Source organism: Vombatus ursinus, unplaced genomic scaffold, assembly GCF_900497805.2.
Source record: "Vombatus ursinus unplaced genomic scaffold, bare-nosed wombat genome assembly UNPS02014793.1, whole genome shotgun sequence".
NCBI lineage: Eukaryota > Metazoa > Chordata > Mammalia > Diprotodontia > Vombatidae > Vombatus > Vombatus ursinus.
In genome coordinates, this window is record NW_020954571.1 from 15,659,781 (window position 1) to 15,679,965 (window position 20,185).

The window sequence follows — 20,185 nt, forward strand, 5'->3', positions numbered from 1 at the left end:
CTCTCACACTTGTTAAAAATGATCACTTCATATTTCCCTAAATCACTTACAGAACCCTTCAATGCTTTTGCAATATCTTTATTTTTATTCTTAGGGTGTACTCCTAGACTGAAAAATCCTCTTGGGTGTTTCTATGCACATTATTGCACACTGAATTTCTAACATTCCTACCTCCATTTTTCAGGTTCCAGTCAAAATTATGCTCAGTAAAGCAATAGTGCCTCCCGTACCATGCAATAACAATAAACTGGAACACATACAAGAAATTAGTATACAATGTACATAAAAGATAATATAGAATCAGATACACAATAACAATGAGATCACTGTCACATGCAATTAAGCAACAGCAGTGTAATAAATAACACATAACGAGCATCATTCCAAGCATTAGAGATTAACAGTGGTCAGGATTACTGTCAGCAGTAACACATAATGCCTTCTCGATGGTAATAACACATTTGCAGTCACACTGTATAATGCATTTGGAATCCTATGGGACAAGTAGGGTTGTGAGAAAAAGAGTGCTCAGAACAGTACAAGTCAAAAAGTGAGAATATTTGTGGGAAAACACATCAGATCTTGGACTGACAAGAAAATACTTCCAGTAAAGGGAAAAGAAAACTTTCCCACAAATACTCTCAGAATCCAGGAGGGGAAGAAAAGTGGCTATGAAGTTAATACACAAGGAAAATGAGTTTTTGAAAATACTGTTTTTCTGTTAATTTTTTTTAAACCAGCTAAAAGAAATTATTCTTTTCCCCTCACTTAATAGTATTACATCTTTTTCCAATTACACATAAAGATAGTTTTCAACATTCACTTTTATAAGATTTTGAGTTGCAAATTTTTTTCTCCCTCCCTCCTCTCCCCCCTCCTCAAGATGGCAGGCAATCTGATAGAGGCCATACATGTACAATCATATTAAATATATAAAAGAAATTATGCTTAAGCTCAAGTAAATTCACAAAACTAAAAAAAATTTTTTTTTAAAAAATTATAATCCCAAGAAAGAGCTTCCATATGAAGCTTTACTTTGCTTCACTTTGACACAGGTGGTACTAATATTTTATCTACTAATAGCATTTGGATGAGGAGCTCAGAGTTACTAAGTAACTTGTTAGAGCTGAATAAGTCACCATGGGGTACTCTAGGCTTGAGCTGCCTTGGCTCACTCACTAGGCAGGTACCAAAGAAACAGACATCCCATCTGGTTGCTATATCTGATTGTTGCAAGCCAGGACTGACTCAGGCCATACAGGCCTGGAATGAAACAAGTCCCTTAGAGACCATGTTATGCAGAGGGAAAGAGGAAGGGAATAAGTATTTATTTAGTACCTACTATGTGCCAGGCACCATGCTAAACACTTTTTACAAATATCATCTCATTTGAGATTCACAACAACCCTACAAGGTAGTTTTATCCTCCTTTACAGGCGAAATTGAGGGAAACAAGGCTTAAATGACTTGCCCAGGGTCACACAATTAGCAAGTGTCTAAGGCTGGATTTTAACTCAGCTCTTCCTGACTTCAGGCCCAGCGCTCTATCCACAGCATCACCAGCTACCTCTGCACTTAAATAAATTACATTTAACAAAATAAAGTTTACTCAATAATAGTAAAGTAAAAGGATTCAGCAAAGGTATAGCACCGATTGAATTGGGCACAACTCCCATTTTTACTTCCCCATCTTCACAATGTTGTCCCCAACATAGCAATAGGAAGTCCGTCAAACCTGAGGAAAACAATCCGTTTGTGCACTGGGATTGTATGCTTTAGCTGGTACATAAACAGTTTGAGCCTTAGCTCCATGGAACACTTAAGTCTCAAAGTCAGTTTTATGGCCTTTTTAAGGGAAAAATAACCTGTGTTGTAGATAGGACCTTCCTGTCATTTCATTAGGAGCTGTTGTTAATACCACACTGATTATGCCACTGGGTGGTGCTCAAAGCTTGACCAATACTACCTTACCCTCTAACTCCTATGTAGAAATGGTAGTTTTTTCAGACGTCAACTTTTCCCATTGCCTTCTAGGGTTATTATCTAAAGGTATGATTTAATCTCATCATAATTCACAATTTCTGTTGGCTCATGTTCTCCCCTGTCCCACCGAGATTTTTATTTCTTCCTCAACTTTCTCAACAACATAATCTGAAATGACTACTCAATTACATGGAGATAAAATGAATTCTTTACGATAATGAAAATGAAATTAACAATATCAATTGTAAAACTCTAGCGGAGGCAGAGGAATAAGCGCTACTCCCAATGAGGTCTGAAATCTCAACTCTCCCCACCTAAGTTTATTATGTTCCTCCTGGTGGGATTGTCCTTCAAGAATTTTGGTATCAAAGCTAAAGAGCCACGAGGCTGATTTCTGCCTCAGCTCATCATATACTCCTCTCATTATATCTAGCTAGACCAGTATATATCTGGCTATAACCAGTGCCAACAGTGCTCCTTCGTGGCATGTTGAAGCAAATAAACTGGGTCATTCTGTGTTGTATTTAGATATCAGATCTATAGAAAGAATTTTTTTTTTAGAAGGCAGAATTAGAAGATGAATCCCAACCCTTGTCTGATAGAGATCGTTTATCAACAAGTGTACCAGTTTGACGCAAGGAATCTAGGTCTTATATACTATTGTGAAAAATGACTTAATGGAAAGTTCTAGAAATTACCGCATACTGTAGCATTTTACATTGTTAAAGCTTAGGAACAGAGTATTTATCAAATGGCAAGGGAAAACAAAATGGACTACATTTACCCTCAGCAAAATAATGTCACTATTCTAAAGCTTTAAGAGTTTGAAAATCACAAGATTCAAACAGTAGCAATGTTAATGGGAATAAATTAAATTCTATTTTATAATGTATTGAAAATGTTTAGCTTCTTTTTTTATAATATTTTATAGGGTATGCTGGAATTTGCACACAGTTTTGTTTGCTTTGATTATTCATTGGTAGTTTATAAATGCAGAGGTTTAGTAAACTCTAGCTAAGCCTTATGCATTATTTAATTTCATTTATCTATCAATTTGAGGCTCTAATATTTTGCTTCCATGTGCACTTCAGTGTCCTTTTCATCAGTTAGATAGAGTGAGCAATCTTCTAGGCTGCGGGGTCCATGGCCATAGGCCTTCTGGGAATTTTCTTTCATAGTGCTCCAGTGTCTCTTTCTGGCATCTTCTTCTTGTGCTCTCCCCATAAAACATGGTGACAAACATCTCCTTCATAATGCAACATTAGGACAACCATAAGCATTAATTAATCTTCTGAAATAGTGAGCTCCACAGTTCATATAACACTGGTGCCTTTAAGATGAGACTAGAAAAGGGGAAACACACACCTTTTTTCCCAACAGGAGTCTGTGCCAGGAAGTGATATATGTGTAAGGGAAGGGTTCTTCCTGCACCAACTTCAGTCAATGTAATAATAGAATAGTTACACAATGAAGTTTTAATAAGTAAACAGGACAGGTCAAGTCCAAATCCTTTCACCAAATGCAAATCCTTGTCACTTTGGGCAAAGAAAAGAATAGCAATTAGTCACACCGCTGGAGGTTTTAAATAGCTAAGCCTGTAGTGTTTCCAGTAACTCCTAACTCCTGAACACTTTGTGGAGAACACTCATGCTGAGGGGGTAGAAGGGATTTCTCTCTCCCCTTCCCCATGGGTCATGAACTGCATGGTAGCAGAGTAGATAGTATCCCATCTAGCAGTTCTATAGTTTATCAAGTACAAGTGTCACTTGAGAAGAGAAAGGAGCAGACCTTCAGAAACCACTGAGTAACCCATCCAGCAGAGACATTGCACCCAAAGGGTGCTATGTGAGTTCTCTGTAAAGAGAGCAAGGGCTTCCAGACCCCACAAAGTAAGCAGTTGTAATTGCTTTTGCCATACTTGTATAACACACAATTATTTCATTACTGTTCTACTCTAAATTTGAGCCCATTCTTCCAATGGTCACTTTGTGTATTTGTGGTAAAGTATACTCCTGGTTTATGGGATAGAATGTTTTATAGCTACTATTTTTACTATGACATCATAGTAAATGCCTTTGCTAAGAGCTAACTGTGTCTATTAGCTGAATGAATTAACATTCATGGGAAGCACACCAGTGGGGGCCTGTGAGCTACATAGTTTTAGAAAGGTGGTCCTACAAGATATATCCTTGAACCTAGGAGCAGCTGCCCTCTGGTGAGGCAACCTGCCACTTAAAGTACAAACTGGCAGATTAGTCCAGAGCACAATTCTTTGTAGACAGTCAAAAACATTTATTAAGTACCTACTATGTGCCAGATACTGTGCTAAGCACTTTGTACACCATAGGCCCTTAATAAACATTTGCTGTATAATAGATACAAGAGAGGGAGGAAAGCATTACTTTTTGCAGGATGCCTGGTTCATGATGTAACAGGGTTGAGGTGGGAAAAGACATTCCCCAATATCCCTGGGCCCAGTTCCTCCTCTAAACACTCAGTGGGAGAACAAGAACTCCCACCCCCAAGGGTGTGTGCTCAGGGAGGGGACAGGGGTCTGTAACCAAGCAAAGGAGGCTTCTAAGAAATAGTCACAACAGTTGCAGTTTTTCTTAGTTACATTAGACAAGAGAGTTCTGTCTAGAGCATGGATGCTCCAGATGAGATGTAAGGTGATGAGATAGCCTGGATATGGAAACCTAGTAAACAGTGACCGCAGTCAAGAGAGATGAGTAGTAAGTACCTCAAGTGATGGAAGCCAGGAGCTAGATAGCTGATAATGGTCAAACAAGAAGTAAATAGTGGACAGCAGATATCTGCAAGAATGGTTTTCTAGCAGTGACATAAGGTTATCAGTGGAGAAAGCTTCATTCCCCTTATTCCAGTTACAGATAAACCTGACCCTGTCAACACCACTGATCTTTTAGAGAAATATGTTTTGCAAATGACTCTAGAGGAAAAGGGAATGGGATTGTTTTAACACCAGGTTGCAGTAGCTCCTTGTTAGCCACAGGGCTTGATGTTTTTCCTTTAATTTTCCATATCTAATTGACAAAAGGAAACAGAGATGCAGAAGTCCAGGAGTTGAATTGCTTGAGATCTCAAATGTAAAGAGTTATTTAAGATCATTTAATGTTGTACTATAGCAGAACATTTTAAAACAAAGTGAGTCACCTGCTTTGATGGAAATATGCCAGATTATGTACAGAAAAAGGGTCCACACCAAACCAACCTGAGGCATAGCACAGTTAGATTGGTTTGGGGAAAGAGAAAGGTTGCTCTGTCAGATGGGATATGAGTCTAGCTCACTGGGCTGGGGAGCAAGACAGTCAGGTTGGTGTCAGAGACGTCAGAGAGAACGTCCAGGGACAATCCTGCTCCATCAATGACAGCAGAGGTTTTTCACCTACCTATCATCTGGGAAGTGAATACAGTCCCTGTAGGAGTTGGGATAGAGGATTGTCCTGTTTCCAGAAAAGAATTTTCTACTGAAATCACTGGGCACAATTTCTCATTTAATTGGCATGTGAATCATTTCAGGTTCCATGGAGTTGAGGAGGAAATTAAAATCTCAGTGAGAGGGGGGAGAACCCGAGCCAAGATAAATTGTGAATTATTATGAGATTAAATCATACTCTTAGATAGCCCTGGAAGGCAATGGGAAAAGTTGAAGTCTGAAAAAATTAGCATTAGCACATAGGAGTTGGGATAAGGTAGTATTATTGGTCAAGCTTTGAGCACCACCAAGTGGTTTAATTAGTGTGGTATTAGCAACATCTACTCCTAATGAAAATACAGGACAGGTTACTTTTCCCTTAAAAAGGCAATGAAACCAACTTTGAGACTTCAGGGGCTAAGGCTCCAATTTTTAATGTACCAGCTTAAGGCAGAGTACACAAATGGCTTATTTTCTTCAATTGAGAGACTTCCTATCGCTATGTTGGGGGCAAAAAATGGAGAAGGAAACATGGAAGCTGTGCCCAACTTAATCTATGTTATACCTTTGCTGAATACCCTTCCTTTATTATTGTTGAGTAAACTTCCTTCTGTTAAATGTTATATGGCCTATAAGTGACTCATTTCATTCCAATTTTGATCCTCTGTGGTCTGAGTCACTCCTGGCCTAGAACAATCAAATACAGCAACCCAGTGCAATGTCTGTTCCTTTGGTACCTGCTCAGTGAGTGAGCTCGGGCAGCTCAAGCCTAGAGTGCCCCGTGGTGACTTATTCAGCTCTAACAAGCTGAGCAGTCACTACTTCATCTTAATGCTATTAGTATAAGAAATATTGGTCTTGCCTGTATCAAAGTGAGCCACACAGGAAATTTCTCGCTCAGCATCATTTCAGCCTCAAACAAAGCCACAGCGCTCCAGGATTTCTTTTCTAGGAAGTCTGGAACAATCCATGAAGAAAAACATGTTGCTTCCCCTGCCCATAAATTAGCTAAAATTATTGGTGGCCCTTGCTTTAAATAGGTCTGGGAGATAATGGAAAAACCCTGGATTAGGAGGCCTGGGTTAACGGTCTGGGTTCTGCCCTTTCTGACTATCACCTTAAGGGCATCACTTCATCTTCCCCGCCTCAGTATCCTTATCCATGTGACCCACATATCAACCTCCTTAGTGGGAACTTCCCTTCTGCAGTTTCACAGTGGTTTTGGAATTGCTGACTATGTGTTTTCCCCCTAATTGAGAAGAGAATCTACCATTTTCAGGGTTCGAGAGGAGTTGATGCTCAGCCTAGGATTTAGCTGGAACTCATGAACACCTGTAATCCCCTTGTTCTCTTTGGTCACCCAAAAACCAAGGTCAGTAATTCCTTGAGTCAGCGCCCAGGCACAGACACTGGTTTGAGTAATTCATGGCCATGTCACTCCTTTCTTCAAGGGGCCTCATAGTTAGTGCTCAATAAATCCTTATTTTTAAAAGGCAGGGAGGGAGGTTGGACTAGAGGATCTTTAAAGGCTCCCTGAGCTCTGATATTCCATATTCTAAGATCATTTACATATTTTTAACCTTGAGTAACAGGAGCCCAACTGAGAAGGACTTGGAAAATACTGTATTTTTTTTTTTTTGCTTCTTCTTAAAGGTGAAAATACTAAATGGCAAGAAAACAAACTTCTATCAAGGGTTAACTTCAACCACCAACTTCTAGAGCACATCCTGGGAGAGTACACATTCAACCCAATTGTCTGTATGTTCTCCATCTTCACCCATAGACCAGCATAATACAATGTAAATATCCTTGACAGGGAATGTTTTTCAAATTTTGTGTTTGTCTCCCACATACATTTTGTATAGTAAGCACACGCGCGCGTGCACACACAACACTTATTGGATTGATCACTGACATTCAGAACCCCAAAGTTCTAGGTCAGCAACCAAAGAACCCATTATGATCTTAAATTGTTCTTATAAAGCAAGCTGGTAGATTATTTCCTTTTACCAAGATTATCAGCAATAAGTGTTTTTTTAAAATTTTTTTTTAGCAATAAGTGTTGAAGCAGTAGTTGAATCTTATTTGGTAGAACACTCCTTTCTCTTAATTAAGATTTCAGTCAATTAATCAACAAGCATTTATTAAGCACCAACTGTGTGTCTGGCCTGTGATAGGTAGTGGGGATACAAAGACAAAAACCAAAATAATGGGTGCCCTAGAGGAATTTACACTGAATTGGAAGAACATAACACATACTTGTAAAAGTAAATAAAGATAGATACAAAGTAAATGCACAGTGACAGAGGTGAGGGGAACGCTAGAAGCTGGGAGAACAGGGTTAGAAAAGGGCTCATGCAAACCGGGGCACTTAACCTGTATGTTGAAGGAAGCTAGAGATGTTAAGAGAGATGAGGAGGGGATGCACTCCAGACTTGGGGGGACAGCCTGTACAAAGGCACAAATATAGGAGATTGCAATGTCATGTATGAGGAACAGCAAGTAGGACAGTTATGTTAGACCACAGCCTGTGTGAAAGAGAACAATAGGTGATAAGCCTGAGAAGGTACATTGGAACCAGATTGTGAACAACTTTAAATCAGTCAGTCAAGCATTTGTTAAGCACCTACTAGGTGCCAGGGACTTCGTTAGGCACTGGGGATACAAAGAAAAGCAAAAGATAATCTCTGCTCTCAAGGAGCTCAGGGTCTAATGGGGGAGACAACAAGATAAATTGGAGATAATCAACAAAAGGGGAGGAACTTACCTTAAAGGGAACTAGGGAAAACTTCCTGTACAAGGTGGAATTTTAGCTGGGACTTGAAAGAAGTCAGGGAAGCTAGGAGGTGGAGATGAGGAGAGAGAGTATTCCAGGCATGGGACACAGCCAATGAAAATGCCTTGAGTCCACTGAGTGTCTTCTCCTTTGAGGAGGGGAGGTCTTTCCCTCCCAGTTTGGTTTTTTTGTTTGTTTGTTTGTTTGTTTGTTTTTTAATTAGAAGGGCCATCCCTTGGCTCACTTCTTAAACAGGCCTATTCACTGAATGAGCATTGCCTCACTCATAGTGAGACCTCGGAAAGACCTTAGTTTAAAAAGGCCAAAGTCTCCCACTGCATCCTGGGCCATCTCCAGCCACGCTGATCTGTATCTAGCCACTGGACCCAGATGGCTCTGGAGGAGAAAGTGAGGCTGGTGATTTTGCATAGCCCTCTCTCACTTAAATCCAATTCATTTGCAAGTCATGTCATCATTCTGATGCCATGGTCCTCTTAGAGAATGAAAGAGAAACCACAATGTGGAAATATGTTTACATGATTGCACATGTATAACCTATATCAGATTGCTTGCTGGCTTGGGAAGGGGGGATGGGAGGGAGAGAGGGAGAAAAGATTCGAAACTCAAAATCTTATAAAAAATGAATGTTGAAAACTATCCTTTACATGTAATTGAAAAAAATAAAATACTATTTACCAAAAAAGAGAAGAAAAGAAAAGATTATTGGATCCAGGAATTAAGAAACCATTTGCAGATAGCAAATGCAGTTGAATGGTAAGATTAGAAGTAGGTTTCAGGGAATCTCTGAAGAACCAGCTTTTTCAACTCTAAGATGTTTTGAGGGCAACAATGGTGCCACTTCTGAGAACTAATTGGGGTCAGCATCAGTGCCAACAGTGGCTGGTGAATCATTTTCAGGTCAAGAATTCATAGAACCTAAGACTGGCAAGGGATCTTAGAAACCATCTAGATCAGTTTCCTTTTCTTATAGATGAAAGGCTCAGAGAGAATAAATGATGTGTTTGAATGTTAGAATAAGGAACCTCTGGGACTCACCTAATCCTGCTACCTCATTGTACTGAGGAAGAAACTGAGTCTCAGGAATGAAAAGCTAGTTAGTTGTGGCTGGGCCAAGCTCACCTACCAGTTCTCTTGATTTCTGACCTCTGGCTTTTTCCTAGTTTTCCTCTGAGCAGATATTGCTCTCAAGAAACTTGTTTACAAAATTGTAATAGGGACTGAACCTGAACTTTCACTGCTATAGGGAACTCCCAGGTGATGAAACTCCCTCTACCAATACAGGTTGGTACCTTCTCTGCACTTTATAGTCTTAGAGAGTTAGTTGCCTAGAGGGCACTGGGAGGGTAAGTGACTTGTTGAGGGTCACACAGCCAATGGGTCAGAGGTTTGAGGCCAGCTCTAAATCTACTATGCCACACTACCTGTTGCTTTCAGAATAGGCGCTAAAACTGGCTCTCCAGTGTCCCCCAAGTCCCTCCTCTTCCCCGTGTGTGTGTGTGTGTGTGTGTGTATGTGAGTAGGGGGCTTCATTGTCTGACCTTATATATCTATATCTATCTATGCCATTAAATTGGTACTTTGACCCAGTCCTTCCCTGTTCACCTTCACTTTGTTTCCCCCAGGTAAATAGCACCACTTATAGCCCCAAGTACTTTGGCCACATAATGAAAAGACAGGATTCGTTGGAAAAGACCTTGATGGTTTGGAAAGATTAAAGGCAAAAGGACAAGGGGACAGCAGAGGGTAAGATGGATAAATAGTGTCTTGGAAGAAACGAACATGAGCTTGGACAGACTTTGGGAAATAGTGGGGGATAGAAGGCCTGGCGTGCTATGGTCCATGGGGTCACCAAGATATGGACACGACTAAACAACAAAGCTGATCAAATCAGTCCCCAATCAAAGCTAGGGAACTGCCCCCGTCGAGCTCCTCTTTGGGATCACCGGGAGCTAGCTAGCTCCCCTGGCAGCCTCTCCTAGAAGGGGCCAATACAAATCGGACCTTAATAAGCTAGGTCCTCGGAACCAAGCCCAAACTCGACCAAAGAAGGCTGGATAGGACCAGCCCGATCGAACCTGGCCGAGCTGAGTCTGGCGCAAGCCACACACCCAGACGGGCTGCGCCAGCCCCTGTCCCTGCCCCGCGGTTCTCTTCGCCCTTCTCCCTCTCCCCTCCCCCCGGGAGGAGGAGACTCCGCTTCCTTCGTCCCTCCTCCCGCCGCTGCTGCAGGAATCTCGGCTGCCCAGGCCGCCGACTGCCCAAAGCCCTCTCGGCTCTGCGTTCCACGGGGCTGAGCTGAACTGAGCTGAGCCGGGCCAGGCCAGGCCAGGCTGGCCGGGGAGAGAGGTGGCTCAGGTGAGTCGGGGCGCTGCGGGGATGGGGAGCCGTCCTCATACCGGGCCATCCCGGAGAAAAACTACGCCCCTTCCATAGAGCGAGTAGGGGGTGGAGGCGAGCACTGAGGCTTTAAGACCCAGGGCAGCTACGGAATTACCGAGTTTCGCGGAGGAGAGAGTGGTGTGGGCATCTGCCAGTTCAGAAGCCTCGACAGTCGCAACTCCTCTAACCTAACTTTCTTCCTCCAGCTTTTTTTTGGGGGGGCTGGAGTAGGGGTGGGGAAAGTTCCATTCTAGAGTGTTTGTGTATCTGTCTCCTGGGGGACCGAATCCCTCCCCCACTGGCCCTAGCCTGGGTGATGAGGGGGATGGGGGGGGAACACTAGGGTTTGGAATGCAGCGGTCCCGGGGTGGGGGGAAGTGGGGGAGGCCAGGGGTGGGATTTGGAGCTCTCCCCACCGAACTTAACGTGGTCACCATGGCGAGCGTGGGATAGACTAGCACTGGCGGCCAATCCTGGTGGGGAACCCTCTCCTTTTGGTCCGCCCCCCCTCTCCGGAGGGGCCAATGAGGGCCTCGAAGAAAGGGGTGGGCGGGACCTCCCGGTGTTGGGGGAGGTGGGGAGTAATTGGGCGCTAGGGCAGCGGGAGGGAATGGGTAGAGAGGTGGGGAAGTAGGGATGGCTTTATGAACTCCGAGCCTAATCCTTGAGCGGTGGGTGTTTGAAGAGGAATCGAATATATCTCTTAGGAAAGAGGGAGAAGAATTGGGTGGTGGTAGGAATGCACATCTGGAAATGTGATGCGGTTATCAGAGACCATAGTGGACAGGTGGAGGGGCCAGGGAGGAGAGAGATGAGTTGCCCTTTCTGGCTTGAAAGTAGGGAGTGGATCCCAGTTTCTTTGCCTATCATATGGGCATGATCCTAGTCCAGCTAACATCACAACTGTGCAAACGACTTCTAATAAGTGGTATATGTACAACTGTTAAGTTCTCACAAAATTCTCTGATTTAATGTAACAAATGGCCAAAAAGATTATTAAGTCACTCTTGTATGCAAACTGTTGTGCTAGGCACCTGGGGGGAGTGACAGGCTTTAAAAAAAGAAACTAGCTCTGACCCTATGGAGCACTCAATCTAATAGAGAGGGGAATTGATACACAATGAACATCAATACTCTATAAAGATTTGTGTTTCTATTTTTTGGGCATTTCCTTTATTGATCCAGGTTGCAGGCCCTCAAAGAAATAGAGGAAAGTTACTGTGGCCAAAAAATTCATCACCCTGCAGCCCAACTGGTGATGAGCCTCTCCTGATGTATTCAGGCTGGCACTCAGAGAAGAGGCATGTAGTCTACACCCCGCTAGTCCATATGTGTATACAGCTACCCATAATACACAATTTAAGGTGGAAATGCAAAAGAAGGTGTCATGTGAAGTTTGAGGGAGAAAATCCTCATCGGAATTTTGAGAAAGCTTCTTAGAGGAGCCATTCATATTAGATTTTAAAGGAAGAATAAGAATTCAGCAGGTGAAGAAGGAAAGGAGGGATATTCTAGACATAGGGAAAAGCATGGGCAAAGGTATGTGGTTGGATGGGTCAAGATGTTTTGATTGGTGGGAGAGGGGAAAGAGCATAGTCCAGTTTGAAGCATAGAATATAGAGAAAGGATTAGTTTGAAGTAGAACTGGGAAAATAGGGAGCTATCAGATTGTTGAGTGCCTTGATGCCTTGCAGAGGAGTTTAACCTTTACTCTGTAGGCAAAAGAGAGCCCCAGAAAATTTTTGAGCACTTAAGTGGCATGACCAGATAACATGCACAAGAAAGATCATTTAAGATTATTTAATGTTTCTGTCTGGCATTTAAAGCCCTTTAGAATTCAACTCTTGCTGAAGTTCTAAACAACTTCTATTATTCCCTCTCATATACTTCATGTTCTAAGCAAATTGGTCTAGGTACTATTCCCCATATGTGACATTCTATTTCCTGCCTCCTGCTTTTTGAACAGGCTGTGCCCTATGCCTAAAATGTTCTTCTTCACTTCCACTGATTGGAATCCCTACCTTCCTTCAAGGAAGGATCAAGTGTCATCTACAAAAGAGCTTTTGTAATCCTCCTCTGCTACTTACTATTTGGGGGAATGTGAGCAAGTCACTTAATCCTTCTTGAGTCTCAGTTTCCTTATCTGTAAAATAATGAGTTTGGCCTAGATGATTGCTATGGATCCCTTCAGCTTTCAGTCTGTGATGCTATAATTCCCCTCAGTTGTTAGAACTCTCCTCTTCACTGAATTACTTTGTATGTATTTTGTACTTATTTGTGTAGTGATCAAATGAAATAATGTTTATAAATCCTTTGCAAATCTTGACCTGTTCTCTGTTGTTTTGTTATTGTTACTGTTTCCCCCAATAGAATTTAGGGTCCTTGAGGGTAGAGATTGTTTCCGGTTTTGGTTTTTGTGTCCTCATCAACTAGCACAGTGCCTGACATATAGTAGGATTTATATTTAGTGTATTTAAATTATATATATATTTATATAATTTATATACAAATATATGTATATTTAGTAATTAAACTTCATGTTTTAAGCAAATTTAATTGATTGGATATGGATGGTGAGGGAGAAGAAAGAATTTAAGATACACCTGAAGTTACGAACATTGGAAGCTAGTGAATACTGTTGTCACAGACAGAAATAGTGAAGTCAGAAAGAGAAGTTTGAGGGGAAAGATAATGAAAGCAGTTTTGGATGTGTTGAATTGGATGTGTTGGTGAGATATGCAAATAAAAATATCCAGTTGGAGTTGTTGGTCTAGAGCTCAAAAGAGAGAGCAGAAGTAGGAGGGATAGAGGTTTGGGAGTCATCTGCATAGAAATGGTAGCTGAAGCAAGGAAGTAAATGAGATTGCTGAAGGAGAGAATATAGCAAGAGACTAGGGGAGCAGGTAGGTGCCGCACCAGCCCTGGAGTCAAGAGCACCTGAGTTCAAATCCAGCCTCAGATACCTACTATCTTGTGTGACCCTGAGCAAGTCACTTAGCCCCCATTGCTGAGAGAGAGAGAGAGAGAGAGAGAGAGAGAGAGAGAGAATGAATGAGAGAATGAATACAGCCATTGGGAACCTACATTAAGGGGTTGGGAAGGGAGGAACCAGTGAAAGAAACAGGACTGGTTAGAAAGATAAGAGGAGAACCAGAAGAGAATGATGTCTCCCTGAAGCCAAGGGAGAAGAGAATATCCTAGACTAGGAAGCAGTCAACAATGTCAGAAAGCCACAGAGAGGATGAAGAGTTTTATTTAAAAGACCATTAGAGGGGCAGCTAGGTTGCGCAGTGGATAGAGCACCGGCCCTAGAGTCAGGAGGACCTGAGTTCAAATCCAGCCTTAGACACTTAGCTAGCTATGTGATGCTGGGCAAGTCACTTAACCCCCATTGTCTCTTAAAAAAAAAAAGGTAAGGAGAGAGTGGGTAGTGAGGAAATGAAGGTGTCAAGTTTAGACACCCTTTTCAAGAAGTTTAGTAGAAGAAAAATGAAGAATTTGTTGTTGTTCAATTGTTTTTGACTCTATGACCCTATTTAGGATTTTCTTGGCGGAGATACTAGAGTGGTTTGCCATTTCCTTTTCCAGCTCATTCTACAAATGAGGGCCTAGGCAAACAGGGTTAAGTGACTTGTCCAGGGTCATACAGTTAGTAAGCAACTGAGGCCAGATTTGAACTCAGGAAGAAGAGTCTTCCTGACTAGGCCCTACACTCTCTCCACTGCATCACCTAGCTAGATGAGATTTAAAAAGACAAAAGCAAAGTTTCCTTTTGTTGTGAATTGGAGTGACCTGAGAATATCTGTGAGTAAATGGGGAAAAAATGACAAGGGAGAAAATGATGTTGCTGCAGTAAGGTCCTAGAGGAAACAGGGAAGAATGAGATCAAGGGCACAGATAGAAAGCTCAGCTTGATCCTTAGTAGGATCATAGTTCTTTTAGTTGGAAGGGACCACAGAGACTATTTAGTCCAACTTGTACCCAAATAAGTACCACCACAGCAATACACCTAACAAGTGGTCATCCAATCTTTGTTTAAAGACTTCTAGTGACAGGGAACCCACTACCTCTAGAAGCAGTCATTCCATTCTTGGATATCTTTAAGAGTAAGGAAGTTTGTTTTTTTTTTCCCCCTGACATTAAGCCTAAATTGGCTTCTTTGTAACCTCTACGAATTACTCCTGGTTCTGCCCTTTGGAACCAAACAGAACAAGTCTAATCCTTTTTACACATAAGAGCCCTTCACATCCTACCCCCACCCCCCATGCCCCAATGGAACTTCAGCCATGGACTGTTGTACCAATCCTACATCATTCTGGTTTCCCTCCTCTAAATAGTTTCCAACTTATCAATGTCTTCCCTCTCTTCCTTCCTTCCTTCCTTCCTTCCTTCCTTCCTTCCTTCCTTCCTTCCTTCCTTCCCTCCCCCAGGCTAGAAATGCAGGAACCACTCATTGACCCAATCCCACTACTGATTAGCACAAAAGCTCTGACCTGCTGTTTCCAAGCTGGACCACTTTTTTCACCACTCCTTAGGTAGCCTAGTGCAGCACTTCTTAAACTGTGGGTTGCCACCCCATATGGTGTCACAAAAAAATTTAGTAATGGTAAAAGGTTTTTGAACACCAAATAACCAAAAATTAATTAAAAATCAAATGTGTAATGAATCCAAGGTATTTCTGGCAGCACTTGCACATATTGCATTGAGTGACTTCACTGTAGCCTTGATTCTGAACACATACCATGCCACGACACGCCAATGAACGCTGCTGAAACATGAAAAGGGAGCATGAGTGGGAAAAGTTTAGAAGGCCCTGGCCTAGTGGAGCCCTGCTCTCAGGGGCTTGCCATATTGCTACCATCATCTGGCACCAGTACTGCCCTAGCACAACACCTGATTGGCTTTAGCCCTGTTGTATTTCAGAACTCCCAGACTCAAGCAATGCACCAGCCTCAGCCTCTCCAGTAGTAGGAATTACAGACATGATTCACCAAATCCATCTCAACGTTATTTCTAAAACATGCTGCCGATAACTGAACATAAAGCTCCAGACGTGGTCTGACCAGGGTAGAATACTGAGGGACTGATTTATTCATCTCATTATTCCCAGAGGCTATCCTTCTCTTAAGAGTGTTGGACTAGATTTCCAAGTTTTCTTCCTTAGCTCTTCCATGCTGTGATTCTGCACCTAAGTTGGTAGGGTGGGGATTCTGGGGAAGCAGTACAGCTCTATGGGCCAGAGCAGGGAACTTATGAGACCAGGATCATGGGTTCAATAGTCATGTAAGCCAATTCATGTTACTGTTTCCATGACCATAGACTGGATTCTGGTAATGCAATGCATAGAGTCACGAAAACCTGAGTTCAAATTCTGCCTCAGATACATGCTAGCAGTGTGACCCTGGGCAAGTTACTTAACCACGTGAAACCTCAGTTTCCTCATCTGTAAAATAAGGATAATAATCGTATCCAACTCAGAATGGATTTTTTTTTTTTGAGGATCAAATAAGATAACATATGTATGGCACTTTACAAACCTTAAAGTGCTATGTAAATAAAGGCTAAAATTATTCCTAAATTCAGCCTTTTTACAAACCCTCTTTCACATGGGACCCCAGGTGAGAGAATTTGGAGGTTATCAGTGCAAATCTATTTCAGCATCTGCCTGTTGCACACAAAGCCCCTGGATCTTCAAGTGTTGCTTCATCTTCATGACACCGGGGACCAGACATACCTTTGAACTGTCAAGCCAAGGGGTATAGGGTATTGAAGGCTTTTCTGATGTTTAGAAAATCCACTGAAGAAGGCACCAGGAGGAAAACTGACTTGTAGACCCTGCCCTGGTCATCTGAAAATGGACAAAGGAATTGTTCTGCTCTATCAGCTGGGCTCTCTCCTATGCCTTCCCACCCTCGTGGTGTGTTTGTTGCCTTGAACTTATCTATGAAACATGTAGGAGGCGTCTGGTAAGGACTTAGGGTAGGACCAGGGTATCATCTTTCCAGGCCCTAAACTGAGCTGCCTGCCTCTGTCCCAGTATGGGAAGGGGACAGGAAATGAAGTCATGTACAGATTGGTTGAAAGACCTGGGAATAGCCAGCCTGAGGAAGAACAAAATTTATAAATAGCATAAGAGATTTCTCCCAGTATCTGAAAAGCTTGTGTGAAAAAGGAGCAGACTTGTGATGCTTGTACCCCGAGGGTCAAACTAGTAAATTAGAAGTTATATGGAGGCAGGTTTTTTACCTTGATAGAAAGAAAAATGTCATAGTATTCAGAGCTATTCACAGGTGGAGTTGCTGCCTTGTGGGGTGGTGGGCCCTGCATCATTGTCGGTCTTCAAGCAAAAACTAAATGACCACTTGTTGAAGTTGTTATAGAGGGGTTCCTGTTCGGAGTTGGATTGGACTAAATGACCACTGGCATCCTTTCTAGGTCTGGGATTCTCTGTCCCCTCTGTCCTGGTCACCCTTTAAGGCACGTGCCAGGATTTCTTCCCTTCCCAGACTCTTGGGTCTCTCCACAGTTACCCAAGCCCAGCCTGCAGGTTATATGGAAGAGGCTTCCTGACACTGTGGGCTGACCATTCTCTATCCCTCTATACTTATCCAATTAAGGCAGCCTCCCATTGAGGTTTCCTGCAGTGGCTCACCAGCCTGGCAGGCCCAGCAGGCCTGTGGCCACAGGTCTGTCTAAAGTCCTCCCCCTCCTCCCAGGGGCTGATGGAGTGTGCCCTCCAAGTCTGGTACTGGAGAAGTATTGGCAAGGAGTGGGAGGTGGGGGGGGGGGTAAGGCAGAGTATGGCCACCCTTCTGGGGAAACACATCCTTCCCTGGAAAGCAGGGAATTCCTCTATGTCAGGGGAAGGGATTCCTATTAAGAAAGAGGGTAATATGGAGTTAGAGGAGATTGCAGGTCCTGACTGGTAGGCTTTTCCCAATCCCCCATCATTATTACTGTGGGTAAATATGTAGTGGCTAGTTAGAGCTTCATTTGAAGGAGAGTATGGGTGAAGGTTCAATCTCTGTGTGGGCCAGTTAGTATTGTTTGGTCCTGGACCACAATCTGTTTCCCCAACTCTGACCACAGGTACTTTTCAGTTCAGCAAAAATTTGTTCCGTTCCAATTATGTGTTAGACTTAGGAGGAGAAAGTTTACAGAAGACAAGATGCCTTCCCCTCATGGGGTTTACAGTCTAGCAAGGAGATGTGACTCAGACATCGATAACTAGTCAAGATGTGCCAGCAGTCTTCAAGCATCTGTCATATGCAAGGAAGACTAGACCTACTCTTTTTGGCCCCAAATGGTACAACCAGAAGAAGTGAGCAGAAATTGTGTAAGAGGAAAAATTAGATTTGATATCAGGAAGAAACTCCTAAAGATTAAAGTTGCCCAACAGTGGAGTGGGCTGCCTTGGAGGCGGTGGGGGTCCTCTCCTTGGAGGTCTTGGAGCAGAAACTGGATGATCACTTGTCAGGTATGCTATGGTGAGGGATTCCCTTTTTGGTCTAAGTTGGATTAGATGGCCACTGAAGTCCCTTCCAGCTCTCAGATTTGGTGACCCAGGTGATCTCAGCTCCTCCGTCGGAGCTGATCATAACCTCCCCATGGCTTCCTCATCTTCTGTGCAATTCTTGTCCATGTTCCTCCTCAAGTCCTCCAAAGAGAATCTACCCAGTGGCAACCTTCCTCTGCTTCTTAGAAGATGCAGTCCTTGGTTGACCTTTCAAGGTTTTGATTGTGTTCTTGGTGCCTAGCCTCACATAATACCTGACTCTTAGCAGGTACTTAATAAATGCTGTTTGATCGATTGATTCTAGTCCTACGTAGGATCATAGTGACATGGATTTAAAGCAGGAAGGGATCCCAGAGACCATCTAGTCCATCTGCTTCATTTTACAGATGAGGAAATTGAGGCTCAGGGAAGTTAAGTGATTTCCTTTAGATCACACAGTCAGTCAACGAGCATTTATTAAGCACCTACCAGGCACTGTGGTAAGCATCGGAGTCTGGATTCAAATCCAGGTTTCCTGATTCCAAAGCCAGCACTCTTTCCACCATTTCACATGTCCTCAATAAGCATAAAGACATCTTTGGTGATATCTTTTATACCGGTCGCTCACGGGCTATCAAGCCTTCTCTCACTCACCCTGCCCTTTGAGTCACCTGCAGTTCTGACTCTTACGGATTTTGCTGTTGCATGATTCATCATCACAGCAGATATTTACATAGACCTTTAAGGTTTACAAAGTATTTTATGAGCATTATCTCCTTTGATTCTCACCATGACTTCGTGAGTGGGTCCTATTGTTGTTACCGTTCAGTCATTTTCAGTTGTATCTGACTCTTCATGTGTCTGACTTTGCCATTCTTGGCAAAGAGACTGGAGTGGTTTGCCATTTCCTTCTCCAGCTCATTTTACAGATGAGGAAACTGAGGTAAGCAGGGTTAAGTGATCTGCTCAGGGTCACACAGCTAGTTAAGTGTCTGAGGCCAGATTTGAACTCAAGGAGAAGAGTCTTTCTGATTCCACTGCGCCATCTAGTTGCCCCAGGTCCTATTATCATCCCCATTTAACTGATGAACAAACTAAGGCACAGAGAGGTTAACGGTCTTACCCAGGGTCACACAATTAATAATTGTCTGAAGCAGGATTTAAACCCAGGTCTTCGTGACTTCAAGTCCCAACACTCCATTCACTGTGCCATGTTGTTAGTTCTAATAGTTAAATAGCATCACTGGGAGAATCTTGGAGGTTTTTTTTAATGGACTTTTGAACATTTATGAGTACTAATGACCTCAAGGAATTGATAATGAAATACCCCTCCTTTCTTCACAGAGAGGTGGGGGACCACTAGGGCCAAGATGCTGTATGCATTGTTAGTCAAGGTCACTTTATCAGATGTTTTTGCTTAATTTTTTTTTCTCGCAATTTCAAAGAGAAGGGTATTTCCAAAAATAACTGTGATGTAGAAACAAATAAGACACTAGCTGTGTGACCCTGGGCACATCACTAAAACTTTTTGCCTCAGTTTCCCCATCTATAAAACGAGCTGGTAGAGGAAATGGCAAACCACTTAGTATCTTTGCCAAGAAAACCACAAATAGAGTCACAGAGAGTTGGACTGAAACAACTGAACAACAAGACCAACAAAAATCAGTAAATAGTCTTTGAGAGTTGCTATAGCGAAAACATGTATCGCTCAGCAGCCATCCTGAGCTTCTCCAGACATAGCTACCAGACATGCAGTCTATCACTGAACCCTTATTCAAAATCTTTCCAGCTTGGTAGGACCTATGAGAATTTGTCTTTCATTTGGTATAGACTTGGACAATTCAGCATCACTCCCACACCACAATGAGGTATCACATTAGGACTTTTAGCAATCAAGTAACTCAAATCCTCAAATGGATCTGAAATCTCACCTCATTGAGAGGCAATATCACATCATGTAGTGGATAGAGTATGGAACTTAGAATCAAGAAGATGGAGGTTCAAATCTCATCTCTGACACTTATAGCTGTGTGACCATGAGCAAGTCACTTAACTTCTGGTCTGTTTTCTTATTGATAAAATAAGGGAGTTTGGCTAA

General features: G+C 42.5%; 2 protein-coding genes across 3 annotated transcripts in view; one reads left to right on the plus strand and one right to left on the minus strand.

The window, feature by feature from the left end:
* The window catches only part of WFDC3 (WAP four-disulfide core domain 3), a 38,576-nt gene extending 27,969 nt beyond the window's left edge, over nucleotides 1-10,607 (minus strand). The window contains exon 1 of the mRNA XM_027869664.1: nucleotides 10,289-10,607. Within this exon, the coding sequence (XP_027725465.1) occupies nucleotides 10,289-10,607 (319 nt within the window). The remainder of the gene's footprint in view (nucleotides 1-10,288) is intronic.
* The window catches only part of CCDC102A (coiled-coil domain containing 102A), a 46,116-nt gene continuing 36,376 nt past the window's right edge, over nucleotides 10,446-20,185 (plus strand). For both annotated transcript variants that reach the window (XM_027869264.1, XM_027869265.1), the window contains exon 1: nucleotides 10,446-10,568. The gene's annotated coding sequence lies outside the window, so the exon portion shown is untranslated. The remainder of the gene's footprint in view (nucleotides 10,569-20,185) is intronic.